The sequence below is a fragment of the Antedon bifida genome, chromosome 3 (assembly GCF_963402885.1).
Source record: "Antedon bifida chromosome 3, ecAntBifi1.1, whole genome shotgun sequence".
NCBI classification, from domain to species: Eukaryota; Metazoa; Echinodermata; class Crinoidea; order Comatulida; family Antedonidae; genus Antedon; species Antedon bifida.
The window spans coordinates 3,096,969-3,119,973 of record NC_136228.1 but is presented as its reverse complement, the minus strand read 5'-3'; the positions used below and the strand labels follow the sequence as shown (position 1 = coordinate 3,119,973).

The 23,005-nt window shown below is 35.4% G+C and overlaps 1 protein-coding gene across 2 annotated transcripts; it reads left to right on the top strand.

The window, feature by feature from the left end:
- Positions 1-2,559: 2,559 nt before the first annotated feature.
- Positions 2,560-22,562, top strand: LOC144837783 (uncharacterized). Of its 2 annotated transcripts, XM_078693035.1 has the most exons (10): positions 2,560-2,839; positions 4,948-5,150; positions 8,470-9,002; positions 9,203-9,541; positions 10,165-10,200; positions 10,759-11,157; positions 13,930-13,974; positions 20,518-20,550; positions 20,771-20,833; positions 22,188-22,562. In XM_078693035.1, the coding sequence occupies exons 3-10, from the start codon at positions 8,480-8,482 to the stop codon at positions 22,226-22,228; spliced, it is 1,479 nt and encodes a 492-aa protein (XP_078549161.1). In that variant the 5' UTR covers positions 2,560-2,839; positions 4,948-5,150; positions 8,470-8,479; the 3' UTR covers positions 22,229-22,562. The 2 variants fall into 2 exon arrangements, with proteins under 2 accessions (XP_078549161.1, XP_078549162.1); XM_078693036.1 differs by lacking the exon at positions 4,948-5,150.
- Positions 22,563-23,005: the final 443 nt, after the last annotated feature.

Below are 23,005 nucleotides of genomic sequence, written 5' to 3'. Positions count from 1 at the left end.
AGATGTATGCTCAGTTATCAAATTATGACTACACTGATCATATCCAACAGTGTGATATAGATTATCAATATTAATTATTGATGAGGTAGATATTTAAAGATGTATGCTCAGTTATCAAACTCTGACTACACTGATCATATCCAACATTGTGATATAGGATATTATTAATAGTTATTGATAAGGTAGATATTAAAAAACTAAACAGATCATATCCAACAGTATGATAAAGATTATTAATATTAATTAATGATGATGTATCTATATTAAAAGATTTTTGCTCAGTTATCAAATTATGACTACACTGATCATATCCAACAATGTGATATAGATTATTAATAATAATTATTGATGAGGTAGATATTAAAAGATGCATGCTCAGTTATCAAATTATGACTACACTGATCATATCGAACAATGTGATATAGATTATTAATATTAATTATTGATGAGGTAGATATTAAAATATGCGTGCTCGGTTATCAAATTATGACTACACTGATCATATCGAACAATGTGATATAGATTATTAATATTAATTATTGATGAGGTAGATATTAAAAGATGCGTGCTCAGTTATCAAATTATGACTACACTGATCATATCCAACAATGTGATATAGATTATTAATATTAATTATTGATGAGGTAGATATTAAAAGATGCATGCTCAGTTATCAAATTATGACTACACAGATCATATCCAACAATGTGATATAGATTATTAATATTAATTATTGATGATTTAGATATTTAAAGATGCGTGCTCAGTTATAAAATTATGACTACACTGATCATATCCAACAGTGTGATATAGATTATTAATATTAATTATTGATGAGGTAGATATTTAAAGATGCGTGCTCAGTTATCAAATTATGACTACACTGATCATATCCAACAATGTGATATAGATTATTAATAATAATTGATGAAATAGATATTGAAAGATGGGTGCTCAGTTATAAAATTATGACTACACTGATCATATCCAAAATTGTGATATAGGATATTATTAATAGTTATTGATAAGGTAGATAATAAAAGATGCGTGCTCAGTTATCAAATTATGACTACACTGATCATATCCAACAATGTGATGTAGAGTATTAATATTAATTATTGATGATGTAGATATTAAAAGATGCATGCTCAGTTATCAAATTATGACTACACTGATCATATCCAACAATGTGATGTAGAGTATTAATATTAATTATTGATGATGTAGATATTATAAGATGCATGCTAAGTTATCAAATTTTGACTACACTGATCATATTTGATATTGTGATTGATGATGATATATTCATATAAAGAGTTTGTTCTTCTGTACAATACTCACAGTATTTTTTAATCCATCCACATGAAGAAGAGACACAAGAAGAGTTGTTTGAAATTGTGAAGCCTCACAACCTTACTAATTGTGATGACATTTAATATAATATTACAGCCATACACAAACAGTAAGGTAGTTAGGGTCACTACAATCTATTAAAATAATTAACATTAATTAACTGGAAACATTGTTAATTATCAGTTTGAGTTTGACTTTTGTCTCTTTTGTTGTAGAATTGAATCTCTCTTTATCCATTGCTTTCAACCTGAAAATAAACAGGCCTAATAGTAATACCTTGCCATTAGCAATGAAATCAACTTACTTACACACTAATATTTTATATAGATAGGCTGTCTATGACCCCCCAGCCTATCCCTAGCTAGGCCTATGCCTCTCTATACCATTCTGCTGGCTAGCTAGCAAGGCCCTAGGCCTAGTCCTATAATTAATAGCACAGGTCTCATATAGATAGGCCTAGAGTGTTTAGACTGAGCCTGGTTATATGCCTATTTATTTAACTAGGCCTAGGCAGGCCTAATCAGCCTAAACTAAGGCCTAATAAACTAGTCTAGGCCCTAACTAGAATACATAGAGCTAGCTAGTTAGGCTAGCCTAGGCCTAGCTACTTATTAGCTAGTAAGTAGGCCTAGCCAGTTCCCTACCCTAGTAGGGCCTAACCAGGTGGGCCTAGCCTCTAGGCCTAGCTAGTAAGTAGTAGTAGTAGTACTAGGCCTACACTAGGCCTAGGCTAGTAGTAGCCTACTAGGCCTACTAGTTAGACTAGGCTAGCCCTAATAGTAGGCCTAGGCTATAGGCCTAGTAGTACTAGGCCTACCTAGGCTACTAGCTAGAGTAGAGAGATGCTAGCCTACCTAGGCCTAGCTAGGCCTAGGCTAGCCTAATAAGGCTAGGCTAGGCCTAGGCCTAGAGCCTAGGCTAGGCTAGGCCTAATCTGCTCTTTTTGGAGGCTAAAATATTGTCTAAAATAAGCTATGACCTACAAACATAGCTTAACTATCTGTTAAGGGTGACACTTATGATGGGTAATCAATAATATGCTTCTAAATCTACCTTTTTGGCTTGCAATCTTAATATCCAGTCTGGCCTAGGCCTGCACGGATCAGGTAGCGAAACGAACGAAGTGAGAGCAGCAGAGGAGCCTGAGGAGGAGGAGGCCTAGCTAGGGCCTATGTTTCAGGCAGAAAAGAACATCTTGTATTTGTGTAATTATATATCTATTTATAGTTATTTTAAAATATATCCCTAACATTTAAAAAATTATATATACTACTGATAATTAATTATAAGAATGATACTCTACCTAATGATATAATAAATTAAATGTATTTTCCGTACGAAATTAATTATATACGAGGATGGCATAAGTGATAGTTCTCTGTTATCAAAAAACAACTACATAATATACCTGTTATTAGAGGCAGTATCGGAAAGATTTACCAAGAATGATGTACTCTTACAGACTTTAGACTCATTGCAGTGTAAGGTAATAAAATGTTTTCCTAATAATTTAACATACTTTAAATGTTATCTTTTTATCAAAATAAATAAAAGACCATTCATTACAAGGACATTTTGATATGAATTCTACTGGTGTCCGCCATTTTCAAGCCTGCAGACATTTTTTTGTATAGGGATTCGTTTCTACAAATGAGTAAAAATTGTCCTAAAAATTGGCTAATCTTTAGTTTGAAAATGATTTGCAGCTTATTTCTATAGTTTTCATTATTATTTCAATTTTTTAACTGATTTTTTAACTGATTAGGGTACGAGTGTATTTATTTATTGTATCCTACTGTATATATTATAGGCCTACAGTGAGTAAATTTTAGTAACTGTTTTATTTAGAGCATTAGGGACTTTTCATTTTGAGTGATCATCCACGAATATATATGAACGTTTCAGAGGACACTTATGTTGACATGCCAGTGAATGTATGACGTAGTAGGCCTAGGCGATTGCTATAAGCGGTCTATAAACGGTCTTAGCGCTTAGCCGGCTATAATTTGTGACGTAGCAAGTAGTCTTTGTTATATACCATTGCTATACTGCGGTCTAACCTGTAAGCGGTCTTTAAAATTAAAGCCTACTCGAAGGAGTCTTAAAACAGTCTTAAACCTCTTTTTTTTTGTTGCCTTTACGTATTATTTATCGTGAAAGACAGCCAATTGAACAGGTTTTAAGTGTTAAGTCAAATAATAATGGTGATTTTATTTTTATATAGGCCTAGAATAGATTTTCTCGCGTAGAAATGTACGTACTGTTATGATTGTGATTTGAACAAATGTGACGAACATTACCTTATATGGTATTCTACACTCAAATTACGCCTTATATTTGATACTTTACGCGGTCTTAGCTAAGACTGTTTTATAGCAATGGTCTAACAGGGGTGGCCTTAGTAAGACCGTCTATCTGATAAAGCCAGCTTTAATCGGGGAGTTAAGACCATCAGGTTATTAGTTAAGATAAATATTTTGGCACATATGGTGTTTCATACGTATAATATAATACTCACAATTACGTATTTTTAGACAAAAATCGAATCGTTGACTAGTGAACTAACATAAAAAAGACAATAACTACATGACTTTTCGCAAGTCTAATGTTATAGGAAAATTCAATATGAATAAACATTTTGATTTACATACATTATACAGTGTCGATAAAAATACTATTTATTTCGTAAAATATGTTGTTTAATTTAACAAAAATGTATCATGTGAGTATGATTCCTGCAACACAAAGATGGAGGTTCAGTGGGGCCCTTTTCATATTTCCTCTTCAAGGTCTAACTATTATTTATTTCTTGCAATTCATACTGTATTGAAAACAGGAACAATAGTGTAAAACTATTTTAGTATTCAAAGCAAACATTACTAAATCCAAGTTCAATTGTTAGATATGGATGGTAGCATGTTATGCTTTAATTACTTTCTACAATTTTTCTCTATTCAGTATTTAGACTGCCAAAAGAAGTTTTCTTGCTCTTGGGTAAATTATTCAATAAGTAAAGGAATCTGGGTGCCTAGTATCTAGGTAAATTAAGTACCTGGGACAGTAATCACCTGGGACAATAACAAACCATAATGGATTTAACTATCGAGGTGGGGAGACTGAATAATGTTGCGCAAGATACATTGTATCTATATATATAACAATTGGGCAATTAAAAAATAATTTAATAGTGGCAATGCAATCAAAACAGGTAGGAAGATATGTAAAACTATACTACATGCAAAAGAATAAGAATATTTATATATTTACACAACAGGCACAGAACATGAATTGAAAACTGTGATATACTAAAATTTAATTAATTAATTTGAAACGATAAAGATGAGAAAATTTGTGAGAGTGAGAAAAAGTAGCCCCATCCATACACCAACATTGTTCTTCACCCCACTCTAACAATGGTAGAATCCAGTTGATGTTGATTTCCTCACTCGTTCTAGCTATTAATGTTAGTAAAAACTGTATGATTAAAGAACTATAACCCAGAAAATTAACAGTTGGCTATGCATGGATGGACAAAATATTGAATACAATAGGCCTATCCGTAGAATGTACTGTTATTATTTTTATTTTGTATAGAATATATTGAATCGCAAGATCGCTTCGATGTGACGCACAAAACGTTGCGGAAATCATAACAATACTTTAACCAGTGAGTTGTTTGGTATTGATCAATTTTGCTAAGCTATGGAGAGAGAGAAGGTCTCTTAGAGACAGTATCGGAAAGAAAATCTACAAATCATGATGTACTCTTATAGACTTTAGACTCATTGCAGTGTAAGGTAATAAAATGTTTTTCTTAAAGATGTATTGTTCCCCTGAAAAAATAATTCTTAACAAAATTTGTGTTGAATATTCCATTTTAATGTAAAATAATAGTTATCTACTTTGATCAAAAATTGAATTGAAAAAAATGTATTTACCAATACCAATATTTGCCAATACAGGAGTTCGTTTCTACAAAAAAGTAAAAAGAAAAGTGGATGTCTGTAAAATGATTTTCAGTTTATTTCTATAGTTTTCATTATTATTTCAATTTAAAAAACTGATTTTTTAACTGATTAGGGTACGAATGTGTATTTATTTATTGTATCCTACTGTGTATACAGTGAGTACATTGTAATACTGTATTTATTTAGAGCATTAGAGACTTTTCGTTTTGATGATAATAATATGCGTTATTATTAATAATGAGCGTTTCAGAGGACACTTAGGTTGACATGCCAGTGAAAGTATGACTTCTTCCCCATTTTACTAGGGCCATATTCAGGATTTTGAGCAATTAAAACATTATTTATACATTCGCAAAGAGGGCATAATTTGTTTACAGCATTCCTGTGGATAAATAATGATAATTTTTTATAATGTTTTTGTTTTGGACCTTATATTAATAAACAAGTCAAATTTTCATAGTTTTAGTGCTTTATTATCCCCACAGTCTCTCTGAAAATGAAAGAAAACCAAACATTATAAAATGCATGCACTATAGCATATATTTGACAAAATTAAATGGGCCGAACGTCCATGGGCCAGATCATCTGGGGCAGAAATGTCCCTGGACCAAATTGTTCTGCTACCTTTATTACTTAGTTTCATATACAAGCTAGATGCTGTGTATTAGTAATCAATACAACAATAGGTTTTAGCTTATTATTTCTTTCATATTCAAGCTAGATGCCTAACTAAGTACTGACTACCACAATATGTTTTAGCTTATTTGGTTTCATATTCAAGTTAGATGCTGTGTTTTTTGTTTTTTTTTTACCATATTTAATGAGGGTGATCCATCCAGCTATTGCTGATCATTAGGGACCCTCAGAGCAGGGCCGTAGCCAGGATCTGTCAAGGGGGGGTTCGGACACTAAGTATTTGGGTCAACCCCACCCCCTCCCTCCCCCCGGGGTGGGGCCTGAGGCGAAGCGAAATTTGCTTAAATGACACCCCTAGATGGCCGGAAATAACACTCTCATGCAGCATGCTACCAATGAGCAAGACGATAACATTTGTTGCCGTATGTTCGATGCGCGACGTGCTCTGTGCGGAACCGCCGATTGTTTGATCATTCACTCGGTATTTTGTTTTGCGTTCAAGTTCAATGCGAACGTAGGCTACGTCTAGGAGAAGCCCCGAAAAAAGCACACTGGGTGAAGGCAAATGCAATTCTTATTATAGCTCTATCTATAATATTAATTTACAGCAATTTGTTGAGGAAATTAAATATACCAATGTAAATAGGTGATATTGATACAGTTGAGTAGCCTACGTATCGGCTGGTGGTCTAGAAAAAAATAATCAGTTCCCATAATGTGAACTACAGTACATGATATTATAGTGTAAAATAATTAATATTCAATATAATCCTACTATAATGATGATACAAACACTATACTTCATAGCCACACATAAATACTGATGTACATCGGAAGGCTATATTATACTTTATGCATGCTGCCTGCCAGTGATCTAAACAATTATAGGTACACAGTTGTCTGGCGGTGTCCTTTGTACGAATCGTTCGTGCTCCAGCTCGCTGTAAGACGCGTCAATATCATGTTACATGCAGGGACAAAACATTTATTTATCAGGTTAAAATCGGCAATTCATTTGCAACTCTTAGAAATTTACAGACACGTACGCTCATACAGGGACGAAGGTACTGTATGAGTTATTCACGAACGAGTTTACGAATTTTCAATTTACGAACAACTTTTTGTACTGTGGGGCACATATTTGGAGGATTTTTGGAGATGAGGGTGAGGTATTGGGCATGTCGGGGATGGGGGTTCGCAGTCGGCTAAGGGGGTTCGCTGTAAAGGAGGGGTTCGCCCGAACCATAAAAACCCACCCTGGCTACGGGCCTGCAGAGGTTCACAAGACAAACATATACACAAGATGCTCTACATAAACAAAGTCTTATTACAAGTCTTTGGGAGTGGTGTAATTTGGTACTTAGAAAAATTCCTGACATGTGACGGGACTTGAACCCAGGACCCTTGGAGTGGTAGCCAAGCATCATAACCACCAAGCCACAACTCCACTTAAGTACTGAGTACCACAATATGTTTTAGTTTATTATTTGGTTTCATATTCAAGTTAGATGCTGTGTAACTAAGTACTGACTACCACAATATGTTTTAGTTTATTATTTGGTTTCATATTCAAGTTAGATGCTGTGTAACTAAGTACTGACTACCACAATATGTTTTAGTTTGTTATTTGGTTTCATATTCAAGTTAGATGCTGTGTAACTAAGTACTGACTACCACAATATGTTTTAGTTTATTATTTGGTTTCATATTCAAGTTAGATGCTGTGTAACTAAGTACTGACTACCACAATATGTTTTAGTTTATTATTTGGTTTCATATTCAAGTTAGATGCTGTGTAACTAAGTACTGAATACCACAATAGGTTTAGCTTATTATTTGGCTTCATATTCAAGCTAGATGATGTGTAACAGTAAAAATGAATGCCTGTATTATTCCAGCAAATTAAATGCTAATTATTAGGCCTGACAACAATTGTGATATAAAATTTGAATTCTAGATCAATGATTACTAGTATTTGTTTTTAATTGTATTAATTGTATGAAATTGTTTTGTACTGTAGTAACATTAGAATATCATCATTGTCTAGATGCTGTAAAATCATACATTTTAAGGCTTATATGTTTTTCAATTCAAAAATATACCAAATGTATATATCTTATTCTGTATGATTGTTTGAGATGAGAGATAAAATAAAGCATTTAGGTTTCTGTCAATTTGTAAATAATTTCATTTTTTAAAACTGTAGAATAAAATTGTAGTGAACTAGTTATTTAACTATGAGCAAATGATTAGAGAAAGAATACAAATTAATGATTAATGTGCACAGCAAAATATTGAATCTTGATGTGTGACATGTATTGCATTATACTTTATTTTTAAAGTTTATATGAGTGGATATGAACATATTATTATTATTTTATTATTATTGTATAATATACATAAACAGTCTAATAAAAATGCATGGACATTTATAAAATTCAAAGCATAGGCCCATTCAGTAGATTTGAATTTGAATGAGAAATTAATATAATCTGGTACTTTGATTTTGCAGATTTGGTAAAATGGCTGAGGGTACTGACAAATTCTTGATATTGAAATCTGAATTAAGTAAATACTATAATGGAAAAAGATACAGTTGGTTAAAATTCTGCTTGTTCAATCTTTTGTGTGTGGAGGACATCACCAATCCAGACTACACATCACTTGATCTTTTCAATGAATTACATAACAAAGGTTTTATCTCTTCTGATAAAGTTAGACTTTTATTGGAGATCTCTAAGCTATCAGAATTAAAGGGTGCTGAAGAACTTGTAAAGCAGTATTTGAAAGCAAATTCGCTCAGTACTGATGAAAATGGATTGTCTTCATACAGAATAAAACTGTTCAAGGCATTAAGAGAAGTTGATCCACAAGGGCTCAAAGATGTTATTTCTTACTATAATCTAAGAAACACTGAAATAACAAATATTTGGGATGCCGTATTTCAACTAGAGGTTGATTGTAAGTTGACTGATGAACAAGACAAAATAGATTGTTTCGCACATCGCCTTCCACCTTGTGCAAAAAACATATTACTAGAAAAAGGTAAGTATACTGGTAAGAGCATATTTTACATTCTGAGGATGATAAACTAATTTAGTTTAATTATTAACAATAAAAGAATAAGAGTTTAAATATTTATCAATTTTAAGTAGTATACTTAGTATAATTGCTAGTATTTATTCTATTTAATTCTATTTGCATTGAATTCATATTTAAAAAATGCTTACTACATTTTTTTAAAGGTGTAATACTTCCTCTTACTGTCAATTCCAACTGTAATCTTGATTTCATGCATGGATGTGTAGAATATTTGGAGCAACAGTTAACCCAAATTATACCATTCTTCAAGTTAACAAAATTGGGAATCAAGCATTCAAAAGCAACACTATGTTTCTATATGTTTACAAATAATCAAGAAGCTTTGAAAAAAATAATGGAAATGCATTTAGATGACAATTTAATCAAGGGGTTAGCAACAATTTTAAAACCAGAAGATCAAGAGAAGTTCTTATATGACTGGAATACGGACATTAATGTGAAAGAATACAAAGCATATTTAAAGATGCTAAGAGAGAAAACAGGTACATTATTAAATTATAGAAATCCAATACTTTCATTAGTGAAACAATTGCAACCATCTTTTAAATAAACTAAAAAATTATCAAGTAGATTTAAAACAAATTCTATACATTATGTTTTTGTAGTGAATTATAAACATTTTACAAAGAGCCTTAAACATTTTTTATGCTAGACAACAAATATAAATTTGCTTTTTTATTCATGGTTTTGTAATGTTTTATATATTTATATAATAGCTTTGAGACATGTCAGAATTACATAGGCTATTTGTTAAAGATATAATTGTCTCCCTGAACAAATATTTTTTTTTAATATGTCATAATGGGGAAAAATATTTTATGTGAAAAAAGGTTTCAACATTGCAAACCACCTAAAAAAACAGTTGCAGTCAATTTTGTATTGATTATATCACTACTTTTATCATAACAGAACACATTTTTTTTACAGTTTGCATGGTTTGCACAATTTGCATAACTCCATCACAATAGCTAGCCCTATATTATTTTAAGTGAAATTTTGTTTTACTACATCCACCTATACTGTTTTTAAATTTTTCTCATTCAAACCTTAATGAACACAATATATACTTAAGCATAAATTAATTCCATTAATGGTTATTTTGCAGGTGACCTTTCAAACACTGGACAGGAAAGATTTGATGGTAAGTATTTTTTGTGTACATTTTTAAAGAAGCAGATGAATTTTTTTTCTCTTTGCAAACAAATCTATAGTCCTGAACAATTACGTTTTCATTGATAGCCACTGAGTAGGACAAGGTTATTACAGAAAAGCGAAGAAACTACATGATGATCGGGTGCTAACTATCTAAACATAGTGGTGCTACTGAGGTTTTTAGTATGAAGAGGATGATATTCTAAAGTTTCCTGAGCCCAAACCAGCCTAACCCTTTCTGCTGTAATCCAATTAAATTTTGTACAGCAAGCAATGTCCACTCTGAAATTTTAACTGAATCCAATTTCATGACAAACATGACCCAGTTAAATACTCCAATAATCATAAATTGTGTTGTAGATTTTTATTATTCACAACAAACTATCCATATTTGGAGATTTTTCTGGATTCTAAGTAGTTGCAAAATGTGTGTTTAAACTGCTTGGAGTTAATTTGAAGGTGCATCAATTTGTAGTGTAAACAGATAGTAAAGGACAAGTTGAAATTCAATCAATTATTTTGATATGAATTGTTTAATTCCTTTAAGGTGTGACATTATTAGTATCTCTTGAGAAACAAAATTCTTCATCATTCAACCAGGAGCAACAACCACAAGCACTGTTACTCCTGTTCAAGTTAATGCAAGAACAGAAAGAATGGACTATATCAGATGTTGATGTAGTTCATGAAACTATAGCAAAACTTGATGAATATTTTCAACACAATCATAACATAACACATAATGAAACAACAACTGGAAGTATAGTGTTACAACTAGTGGTACATGACACAGAAGCGTTGGAAGAGCTATGGAAAATGTATTGTGATAAGAAGCTGCACCAAGGATTAGCACCAATCTTATTAACAGATGAAGACAAGAGTGAACAACAATTATTTGAAATTACCATTGATGAACACGATTACAGAAATGCAAAGGAAACACTTGGTAAGCATTTCGCAGCTTTCAAAATGATTATGTTCCTTTTCTTTTCTCTACAATTGTTAAATTTTAGTATACCCAAACTGACTTTAAATACACATACAATAATTTTGTTATTGAAGCTTTTTTTTATTTCAGTTTTATATTTCAAATATTAAATGTAACATATTTTACTTTTTGTATGTGTCTATTTCGTGAGATCCCTACCTGTATAGACTCTACATATGCCATTATTCCCAATATGGACACCCTTCGAAAGGAAAATGGAATAGTCCAGGTGTCAAAACAGGCCATAAAACCGTCTCTCACGCATGACATCATCCTCATGTTCCTTTTGCTTTCCGTGGAAAGCGGGCGTATGACCTTGAAAGAAACTAATTATAATAGAACAATAACAAAGGACACCTGCATGCCTTTGTGGACTTATTGTGTTTAGCAGCATTCGTGTGAAGAAAGCTTCTACAGGTACCAACATTATCCTTTATTGTCTGCTCATAAAGCCACAGCCTGCTCCGCCTGTCCACGAAGCTAGAATGCCATTTGGCGTGCCTGCGCTGCCGAAAATGCAGCCAATATGCAACCTGTGAGGTATGCATACGCTGGCTTACTCTAGCCCCCCTGGTAGAGCCCTGTCTATTAGCTCCGGAGCCCCGGCCGTACACCCTAACCCTCCACCTGTGCCTCAGATTCTAAGCCCGGATATGCTTATATTAATATCAGAGCAAATGAGCAAGACCCTAAAGAAGAGAGAGTGAATTAAAGCTGGATCGACCAGGGCCCCTCTTCCCGTCCCCTTGCTTAATAATCCAGGTATCGAGGTGCGGGTCTGTGGGGACTCCACTGATTTATATTGATACGATGATAATAAGCCACTCCCGTCCAGGCTTCACCATCTCGTCTCTAGGGCTTTACCGGGTATTCTTTCCCACTTAGGAATCCTGATGCTTCTGAAGGTGGCCTTTGGGACTCGCTCTCCCAAACACCTGCAACCTCCAATGTGCCTGTGGTGGGTATCCATCCAGACTTTTTTGACCATCAGGCCAAACGAATAAAGACCACTAAGGTCGTAAAACCATCGGCCTGGTGTTTGGCAGCACATTCCTGGTTCCTGAAGACCAATTTAAATCAATGATTCGAGAACCGTAGATACCCCGGGCCGCCCGGGATGATCAACACCTAAATCCATCAGCAATGGTGAAAAAAAAGTGTTATGTGATCGTGTACTGTAGTATCGACTTACACTACAGCAAAAACTAATTATGTTAATTGTTTGTATGTTCACCAATTTTTGAATTTACGAGTAACCCTCTGTACCGTGGGACACCTAAAATATATATTTCATACCTGGACTAAATAAAAAACATGCCATTTTCGCTTAGCCAACATCTTTATAACTAAGTTATTCAATTGTCAATGTCCTGTATGTCATGAACTTCTAACTTTACTGGGAAGTCCAGATGGTACGCATGCATACACTTGGTATAAGGTATAAACTGATTTCCCAGACTGAAAATGGTCTATAATTGCGGATGCATCCCTCCCCAAATAAGGCAAACGACCACTTTTTTAAACCTGAGGCATGATGTTTCCAAAGTATAACCACTTCCTGGACCCCCACCGGCCCACCCTAAACTGTTTGTTTTGTCAATAAAACCCCATGGCCCCAACCTCTAAGGATACGATAGCCCGTTGGGTCGTTTCCGTCATCAAGTCAGCGTATGCATCTTCACGCTCATCGCTACTAGCTTATATGCACGAAGTGCGCGGCTCAGTGGCTTTGTGGGCGTTATTTCGAGGGTGTGCCTGTTTAGGATATTTTAGCGCAGCATGGTGGGAGAGCTTAGGTTAGACCAATTTTGCATCGTGCTACCTTCAGGACGTTGTCTTGTCCCAGGCGACCATAGCGTCTGTAATTTGTCGGCCTTCTATTCAGGGTAAGTTGGGTTTTAGTCATAATCACGCCCTCCTCCTGATGCCGGTGCTACTCTGGCATATAGAGTCTATACAGGTAGGGATCTCACGAAATAGACTACACAAACCAACAGTGGTGTGGGTAGTCTATGAGCGAGATACCTGTATAGCAATCCCTCCCGCCTCCCCTCGCCGTGATCACATGAATCTCGGAATATGAGAACGATGTCATGCGTAAGTGACGTTTGGTATGGCCCGCTACGATGCCTGAACTATTCCATTTTCCTTTCAAGGGGTGTCCATATTGGGAATAATGGCATATGTAGAGTCTATACAGGTTAGGTATCTCACTCATAGACTACCAACACCACTGTTTGTGTATTTTGCCGGACACAAATTTCTGATTTCTGGTTATCGGGGATAAAAACTAATTTTGATTGAAGAGAAAATCAGTAGTGCGTAATGCTGTGCGATATTGCCCTAATTACAGTAGGACTAAGCCCAGAAAGTTCTCTGTCCTTAAAGAACCAAGAGTAATATTCTTTTTTTCTCAACAAAGTTAACATTGAAGAGTTGCCCAATTCTTACAGATTTACTTTACACTAGCAATAAAACCATCACCTAGTTACAGTTAAAAATTCTCAATGCATATTACCAGTGGCCATATCGTGTCATATTGCTTCACCTTTATTAAACACTTTATTTAAAATTGTTTTTTTGTGCTTGAAACATGTATAAGTTGGGGTGTAACAACAATGTTATTATCCTGTACATAGTCTATAATAGTATAGACTTTATATACTGTACTCTAATAAATGATATACAAAACTTAAATACAATTATGTGATGTTTGTTTTGGTTTTATAGTTGGAACATCAAAACAAGTAAAACGATCATTAAGTCCAGATCCAGGTATGTTGTATTATTCAGTTTTTGTGTAATTATTTAATAATAACTTGTTATTCGGACTATTATACATACTTTTTGCATTAAACTATTAGCCTATCATAAAGGCTGTTTAGGACTTGCCTGTTTGTATTACTGTCGAGGGTCCAGAGAAATATATGAGTCGAGAATTGAAATATCACACGGTTATATGCTTCCTTTAAGTCTTTATTTACCAATACCGTGATAGAGTTGATTAACTGTGAAACAATAAAAATGACATAATAGGATGGTTAGCTATAAATTATAATGTTCTTGGTTCTTAATTTAAACTGGTTTAACATGACCTATTTAAACAATTGACAGAATGATAATATTAACATTGATCCATCAGCAACAACTGCAATTAATACAGTCTTCTATAATAATGCATAATTGTTGTCTAGTATTACTATTACTATTATAATATGAGCATAAATATTAGCTATTCAAACAACAATTTAACCAAAAAAACGAGCATATAAACTGTTATGCTTTCATAGAAGCAACAGGTATATCTCACTTATGAGATGGTCCCTGAAAGTTAAAACAAAGTTATCTAGGCCTAGCCTACCGAAAGTACCAGCCATAAATAACATCTCAAATAACACAACAAAATGACTATATTCGATAAGAGAATTGAGCTTACCGAATTCTGTAAACTTTCCCTGGCTTATGGTTCAGTAATTTATACAAAAACTTTCTAAAATCTCTCTCTATTTATCTCTTATAATCTCCAACTAACTTCTTAAATCCTGTCTCCTTTCCTTTTCACACAAAAAAGGCATGTTACCATGCAACCTCCTCATATTACAATAGGTTGCCACAGAAAACCAAATATTTTGCCCAATATTAATTAAACTAGAAGCAATGGCTTCTACATTCCGGCCCCTTAATAGTTTACTAATTTAAACTATTACTAAACTACTACAAAATCTACTAAAGAACTGAATCGGTCATTCAAAAAATGGTATAAGTTTCAACTAACATATTACAAAACTAATCAATGTTCTCAGATTCTAAGAGTAAACATAATTTAGCTATAGGTCTTTCGATTACTGATGATTTAGTCTTAACAACACATGATCTAACAAAGTTCTTTGCATCTCTTCGTACTTCTATCACTCTTGCTAAAGACCATGAATTTCTCGGTAATGTGTTATCAGCTATGAGCACCACATCGTCTACTTGAAAATTCAGACGAGGATTCAACCACTTCTGTCGTTGCTGTAATGTTGGTAGGTATTCCTTTCGCCATCTTGTCCAAAATAGATCGCTCAAGTATTGAACTTGTTTCCAGCGCCGTCTAGCGTAAACATCCTTTCTGTCAAATACGCCTGGTGGTAGTGATTGTGTTGACCGCTGGGTCAGAAGCATGTATGGAGTTATGGGACTCAGATCTTCATGATCGCTTGACACAGTAGTCAATGGACGGCTGTTCACAATTAATTCAATTTCACAAAATAGGGTACAGAGCCCTTCATCATCCATCTTTATAGCTTGTTCAGCAAGAAGTCCCTTCATTACCTGCCGAACTGTTCTAATCTGCCGTTCCCACACCCCACCAAAATGGGAGGCTGCGGGTGGATTAAACTTCCACTCTATGTTTTTCTGATGACACCAGGTTTCAATTTTGGCTTGGTTCCAAGAATTCACGGATTCTTTTAATTGTTTCTCTGCACCAACAAAGTTGGTTCCATTGTCGGTTCTTATGCACGTGACCTCTCCTCTTCTGGCCACAAATCTTCTAATAGCATTCAAACAAGAATCTGTATTCATTGTGTGCAAAACTTCCAAATGAATGGCCCGTAAGTTTAAACAAGTGAAAATCAGGCCATATCTTTTCAATACACTTCTTCCTCTTTTAATCTCAAAAGGACCGAACACGTCCATACCAGTGTTCGCGAATGGAGGCTTATCTGGGGTCACACGTTCCGACGGCAAATCTGCCATCTTTTGCTCTCCTACTCTTGCATGTTGTTTACGACATGTTATACACCTTGTAACTATGTGTTTGATAGCCGACACGGCTGCAGGTATCCAATATCCTTTTCTCAGCTCAAATAAACTGAGTTTCTTCCAAGGTGGCCAAGTTGTTTATGGGTGTCGATTATCATAGCTTGTGCAATCTGTGAATCTTTAGGTATTATTAACTGGTGCTTGGCGTACTCATCGAGGGTTGACTTGTTCAAACGACCACCAACTCGTAATAAATCATCTTCCCATACCGGGTCAAGTTTGCGTATCGCACTTCCTCTCATTGCGCGGGCAATCAAACCATTATTTCCTGTTTTAAGTGCAAGGATCTCCCTTTTGAAGTATTTTTGCTCCTCATGATTGATTATTTCTTTCTCTGCAACCTGAAGTTGTAGCAAGTTTAGACTGTGATTAAGTGGTCCGTTCAACTTTTCTATTTCTGCCATAACCTTCTCGGTTTTTTCTTTAGAGTCAGGTTCGTTTTCATATTTCTTCTCTACAGATTTCCTGAATAATACCTTTTGCTGTAGTCTCTCTTTTATTTTCTCCAACAGCCATGCTACAGCACGTTTCAGCTTTCGGAAACTTGAGTACCTTTCAACTAATCGACACATTGCAGATTGCGTTTCATTTACAACTGCTGCATGAGCCTGTCTTTTTACCTCTGGATCGTCAAGTGGTATCACATTTAAGGCTGGTGATTCTTGCCACTTCTCCCATTCTACGGAAGATTTCTGTAGAAACTCAGGACCATGAGTCCATCTATCATTTTTTAGAAACTCATCGATTTTCATTCCACGTGATGCTTCATCAGCCGGATTATTAGCACTGCGTACATATTTCCATTGTGTATTGCAGTCACTCTATTTGCTACGAATGTCTTAAATCGTGCGGTGGTATTGTTAAGGTAGCGCAGAACAGTTTGACTATCTGTCCAATAAACAGTCTCATCTACTCCATCTAATTTATCTAGCAACATCTTAGTTACACGAACAGCCATGGTTGCGGCAGTGAGCTCTAGTCTTGGTACAGTAACATGTTTCAAAGGAGTAACTCGGCTTCTGGCTAACACTAGCGAACATCTAGCTTTACCTTGTTTGTCCTCATATCTCATATATGCTGCCATTCCGTATCCTTTCTCACTTGCATCAGAGAATACATGAAGCTGACGTGAAGCTATTTCTCCAAGACTTTTACTTATGTAACATCTAGGCATGTTCCATTCTTGTAGCCGTTTTAGCTCATCAAGCCATTGTTGCCATCGCCTGAAGTCCACTTCTTCATCAATTTTATCGTCCCATCCGGAACCCTTACGACATAATTCTTGCAGAATCAGTTTAGCAGGAAGGACGAAAGGTGAGACTAATCCTAGCGGATCGAAAACAGAACTTATCACAGAGAGCAGTCCGCGTCGGGTAGCTGGTTTATCAGGTAACTTAATGTCAAAGCCCAACTTATCGGTTTCTGCTGACCAACATACACCCAGTGCTCTTTCGCTTGGTAACTCTGCATTATCTAAATCCAGTGTCTTAAATTCAGGTGCTCGTTCATTGATTGGGATTGACTCCAATACAGCTCTACTATTGCTGATCCATTTGGTCAGCCTAAATCCTCTTTCTGCGCATAATTCTCTTAGACCTTTGGCTAGTTCCATTCCCTTTGCTTCAGTCTCAACTGATACCAAACAATCATCTACATAAAAGTTTCTTTGTATGGCTGTCACCACCTCTTGAGGATATCTTTCACCTACATCTGTAGCTGTTCTCCGCAGAGCAAGATTCGCACATGACGGCGAAGAAGTCGCTCCAAATAGATGGCAAGTCATTCTATATACGCTGGGTTCATTCTCCATATTGCCGTCTTCCCACCAGAGGAATCTCATAAAATCCTGATCATGTTCAGGAACTTTAACCTGTAGAAACATACCTTCTACATCGGACATAAGAGCTATTTCATTTTGACGGAACCTTACTAGAACTCCAATTAAGCTATTTGTAAGATCCGGGCCTTGTAGTAGCACATCGTTCAATGCACTTCCTTGGTACTTTGCCGCACAGTCGAAGACGACACGTATCTTATTTGGCTTATTTGGGTTGTACACTCCATGATGAGGAATATACCAAGTTCTCCCATAATTGATGTTATCTTTCACGATTTTTTCGGCATGTCCCTGTCTTATCTGCTTTTCCATAAACGCAATGTAGTCCTCTTTAAACTTTTGGTTTCTCTCCATTTTCTTTTTTAACGACAGCAGTCTTTGGTCCGCCATTGCACGATTATTCGGCATTATCTGTTTTCTGTCCTTAAAGGGAAGAGCTGTCTCATAGTGGCCATTCCTAAATCCCATTGTCTCGTTTGCTATTTTCAAAAATTTACGGTCATCTTGTGAGTGTTCTTGTTGCTCTTCCTTATCCCTTTCTGGAAAATCAATGCTAATGGCTTTCTCCACAGTGCGGTTGAGCCTATTAATTTCTTCCCGTTCTTCAATTGCCGTTATTTCTAGACGGTTGGCGGGACAACTCTCATTCTTGTATTCTTCACTTTGGTTCTTTCTCACAACATTCCACGGAATCCAACCCAAAGCTGTTTTCGAAGCATAGGGGCTTCCAGGAGGCCCAGTGATGATTTGTAGAGGCGTGTAGGCTTCTGCTACTGCATTACCGATTAGAAGCCCTATATCGGCATCAATGGATGGAAGCTCTATTTCTTTCATATGCGACCATTGAGCTACGTCTTCCATTCTTGGTATGTGAGCCTTTGTAACAGGCATGCCATCTTTTGTGTATACACTAGGTAACGTTATTGAGTTTTCTCCTTTAAGATCACATATCTCAAGTCCATTGACAATGCTGGTGTCTAGTAAACATTGCAAGCCCATAGTATCAAGCGTGATTCTTGCCTTTCGGCCTCCAAGACCCAATTGTTCCTTTAACCTTTCAGAACAAAATGAAACACTACTACCAGGGTCTAGAAATGCGTAAGTCTCAATAGCCAATCCATTCTTCCGAGACCTAGCCATTACGGGCACGATAGCCATAGTGCACAGTGTGTCTCCGGCCCCTGTACGACAAGAGGGTCCTGTGCTATTATTTTGAGGTTGTTCAGTTTGAGTTACTTGTGTTTTATTTTCTGCTGCTACTGCCTGACTTTGCTCATTAGTTCGGTGAAGAAGCGTTGGGTGTCGCTTGCTGCATGTTGAGCATATTGCTCGATTACGGCATCCCTTTGATCGATGTCCGTATTTCAAGCATCCAAAACATCTTCTATTCTCTTGTAGCAGACTAACTCTTTCCGGCACAGTCTTTGCAAGGAACACATCACATTTTTCAATTTTATGATCTCCCTTTTTGCAAATGTAGCATGACCTAGTGTCTGCCGGCTTTGATGTACCATGTTGTGACCTTGAATCGGTTCTTTCGTCCTGTGATTGTACGCTGGTTGCAAAGCTTCCCTTCGTTCCCTTTGGAAGGTTTTGTGTAGCAGCCTTTGGTCGGCTACTAGGTCCGTTCGAGGCTAAAGCGTCCCTACCATATGTTGGGTCATTTGCCTTCTTAGCTTCCCTTTTAACAAACTTCACTAACTCTTTGAAAGAAACAATCACATTTCGGTCCTTTAGATTCTGCACTGTGCTTCTCCATTTTTCATGCAATGAGTAAGGTAGCTTTTTAATTATTGATCTTATGTTCTCTGAATATTCCAAGACTTGCATAGCTTGGATACATTCGACGGCACTTGAGCATTCATTTAGAAATATAGAAAAGGCGTCTAAGGACTTTGAGTTACTTATTGCTGGCCAAGTTATTACCTTCTTTATAAAGGCGTCTGCAATCACCTGTGGGTCTCCATACCTTTCTTCAAACTCTTTAAGTACTGCCAAATATCCTATTTTGGCATCCATATAGCTGTAACCTTCAACTATGTTTAGCGCTTCTCCCATCGTGAATTGTTCAAGATAGTATATCTTCTCATCGTCAGTCTCCGTAAACTTCACAACCCTGTTGTTGAATTGCCTCATAAATTTCTTATATTCTATCGGGTTTCCATCAAACTTTTTTATCTCGCAGACCGGTTTTCTAAGTTCTTTTATCACTGAAGTCAACGCTTCAGTATTTGCTTGACCATCTGGCCTGTCGTTAATTTCCGGTGTGTTGGTGGTTAGCAATCTTTTAGGTGTGGTGGTAGCTAACAACCTCTCAGGTGTGGTGGTGGCTGGTAATTGACTGAGAGTAGGCACAAATAATTACCTTCCAGAATTTATAGGCCTAATCAAGCTTATCAGTTTATATTTTTTTTAAATGAAACTTAGGTACCATTATATCAATCTTTATCATATTAAAAATTGTATTGTCAGTTACCCTATTATATAAACTAAGCTTTGCTTTATGCATTACCTTTTTTTTGCTTTGTCCTTAGGGTCCTCAATCTATGTTCAAAATGTTGATAACTGTTGATAAATAAATGTATATGATATGAACCTGAAGCTACTCTTTTAATTAGGTTAATTTTGTGAACAACATCTGAGCTTTTAATATATGCATTTTTTATTTTTTACAGATGAAATTGGAACATCAGAAAGATCATTTCCAGGTACTGTATGCTATTGTTATATTATGTTAAAGGCTGGCTCCCTGTTTAACATTAATAATAATTATTCCCATAGTATTGATTGTCCTTTTGTAATAAACAATACAACCTTTAAAACTGGAGCTTGAATATAACATATAACTCCTTAACCTCTAACCTCATCAACTTTAAAATGATAAGAATATTTGTTCTTATGCCTATGTTAATTTATATCTAAACTTAGTTGCCTCTGAAAGTGGATGTTACACGCTCTCTGTTACAGACCAAAGTGTTGGATCAAAAAGTGGTGAGTTCTGACCTTTGAAGATAGGACTTGAGAACTAGCTCATTCGTCCCTTTGATGTCATAAATGCAAACTCTACATTTATATATCGGTGAACTTAATAACACAGGTTAAACGTAATGTAGATAAATAGATAAGTTAAATTCAAAGTCAAGTTAAATGTGCAGATGGAGATCAAAATAAACAAACTTTATGGCATGATCAACAGTTAAAATAAATGTCACAAAGAGCACTGTGACAATTAGATAACAATGCTAAGTAAGAAAAATAAAGAAAACTATATTTGAACTCGTCACTTTGACGAGTTCGGGTTATCCGCGCAAACGCAACATGCACCACATACATTATATGAACGCCGACAATTATTATGCCATCCTATGACATGAATTAAATATGTTTACAGTGTTGAATTGTACCTATTTTGTGTCATAAAGCATAACAGTATTTACGGAATACTCTGTATGTTATATACAGTTGAGTGTAGCAAAGATGCTAAAATTAATTTTTAATCCAATTTTTAACTTGATGACATCATCAAAATGTAATATAAAGATAGCAATTTTAGAAGATAATTATCTAAATAATTACATTAATAAAAAATTGAAGAATTTTAGACACGAAAAAGCGAGATGTAAATGCGGTGAATTTTTACAAAAGAGATGAAAATCTGACTTTTTTAATTCAACTGGCCATATGATGACGTGATGACATCAAATAGACAAAATTTTTATAGGAATTCATATCTACAATTCAACAGCTTCCATAATAATAATTTATCATTCTGATCACTTTTCATTCTGAGTAACTATAACAGATTGAAATATACTGTACGAAATTAAGTAGGTCAAATATCAAATACTGCATAGTGTAGATGGCTTATTTGATTCATTACACCTGTTTTGATAACAAGTACTTAATTTGTGTGATGACCATGGTTTTAAGTTAGAAACGATTAGATTAATATATAGTACATAAAAATAGCGTAATAATATAGACTTACCACAGTCGTTTTCAAAGTTGAATTTCGTGATGCAATGTGCGAGGACATGGAAGGTCCGGAAAATAAAATTGCATTAGCTCGTCAACGTCATTAAGTATATTCAAATTAGATGGTATCAGAGCTAATGCTCTGAGGGTTTTGACGTAATACCTTGGAATCTTTCACTCATTCCCTCCAACGATCCATCTATGAACGGCAGGAAAATTGCCCGGCGAAAGTATGTTCTTGGCCCATTTGCATGAACGTTGTTTCTTAAGGTCTGTTTTCCACAGATCCGTGGCATTTGTATTTTATTACCAGACACATCGGCCATGCTCTTCACTTTACTGTATATGTTCTTGAATGTTTTCTTTACAGGCTTGAGAGAGTGCAGGTTGAGCCCATGGCTTGCACAGTGATAATATGGAGCTCGTGGACTGAAGACTTGGAAGAGTTTTGCACATCCCTTTTGGCACCCTGTCATGTTGCCAGCTCAGTCGTAGGTTTGTGCCCTACACATTCCTGGCTCTAGTCCAAGAGATTTCAACGAAGCGACCAGTTTGTCCTCACAATCGATGAACTTGATAAATCGTTCGATAGTTTTTCCTCCTGTTAGGTACCTTATAACAAGTCCAAGCTGTTCCCAGTTTGACGAGTCTGTGACCTCATCGGCCTCAATTCCAAAATATCCACTTCCGTTTTTTATTTCAGTTGTTATAATACGTTGAATAAACTCCTTTATGCATATTATAAGCTCGTTCTGTGCCGTTTTTGATATGTAGGTGGAATTCTTAGCGTAGCAAACCATTTTTATCATGTCAAAAAGTTGCTCCATATTATACATACATTATACATATATATTATACTACAAGTTTCAGAATTTATGAGCAACCATAAAATTTCATAAAATCGCACGTAACTTATGCTGCGCGACTCTAACGTCATATTACACCATACCTCCATGGTTGTACGATGTTATGTCCACAACAATTAGAGATACACGTGCAACAAAATTCTGGGGAAGAAATAAGAATAAGATAGAAAAAAAAAAGATCCTGACAACAACAAGGGGTTATCCGCCAAGTGCGGAAACCAAAAAGGTAAGATAGTTTAGAAGACAATATGCAATATGGGTACAATAAATGGATAATAAAGTAATTGTCTGTAAATGTATTTGTATTTAAATTACGTATTGC

Excerpts from the sequence above, each read along its gene's own strand:
- LOC144837783 (XM_078693036.1), top strand. The coding sequence starts at position 8,480 with ATGGCTGAGGGTACTGACAAATTCTTGATATTGAAATCTGAATTAAGT. Across the intron at positions 20,551-20,770 it reads ATCAGAAAGATCATTTCCAG|TTGCCTCTGAAAGTGGATGT; the intron begins GTACTGTATGCT and ends ATCTAAACTTAG. Across the intron at positions 20,834-22,187 it reads AAGTGTTGGATCAAAAAGTG|GCTTGAGAGAGTGCAGGTTG; the intron begins GTGAGTTCTGAC and ends TTTTCTTTACAG.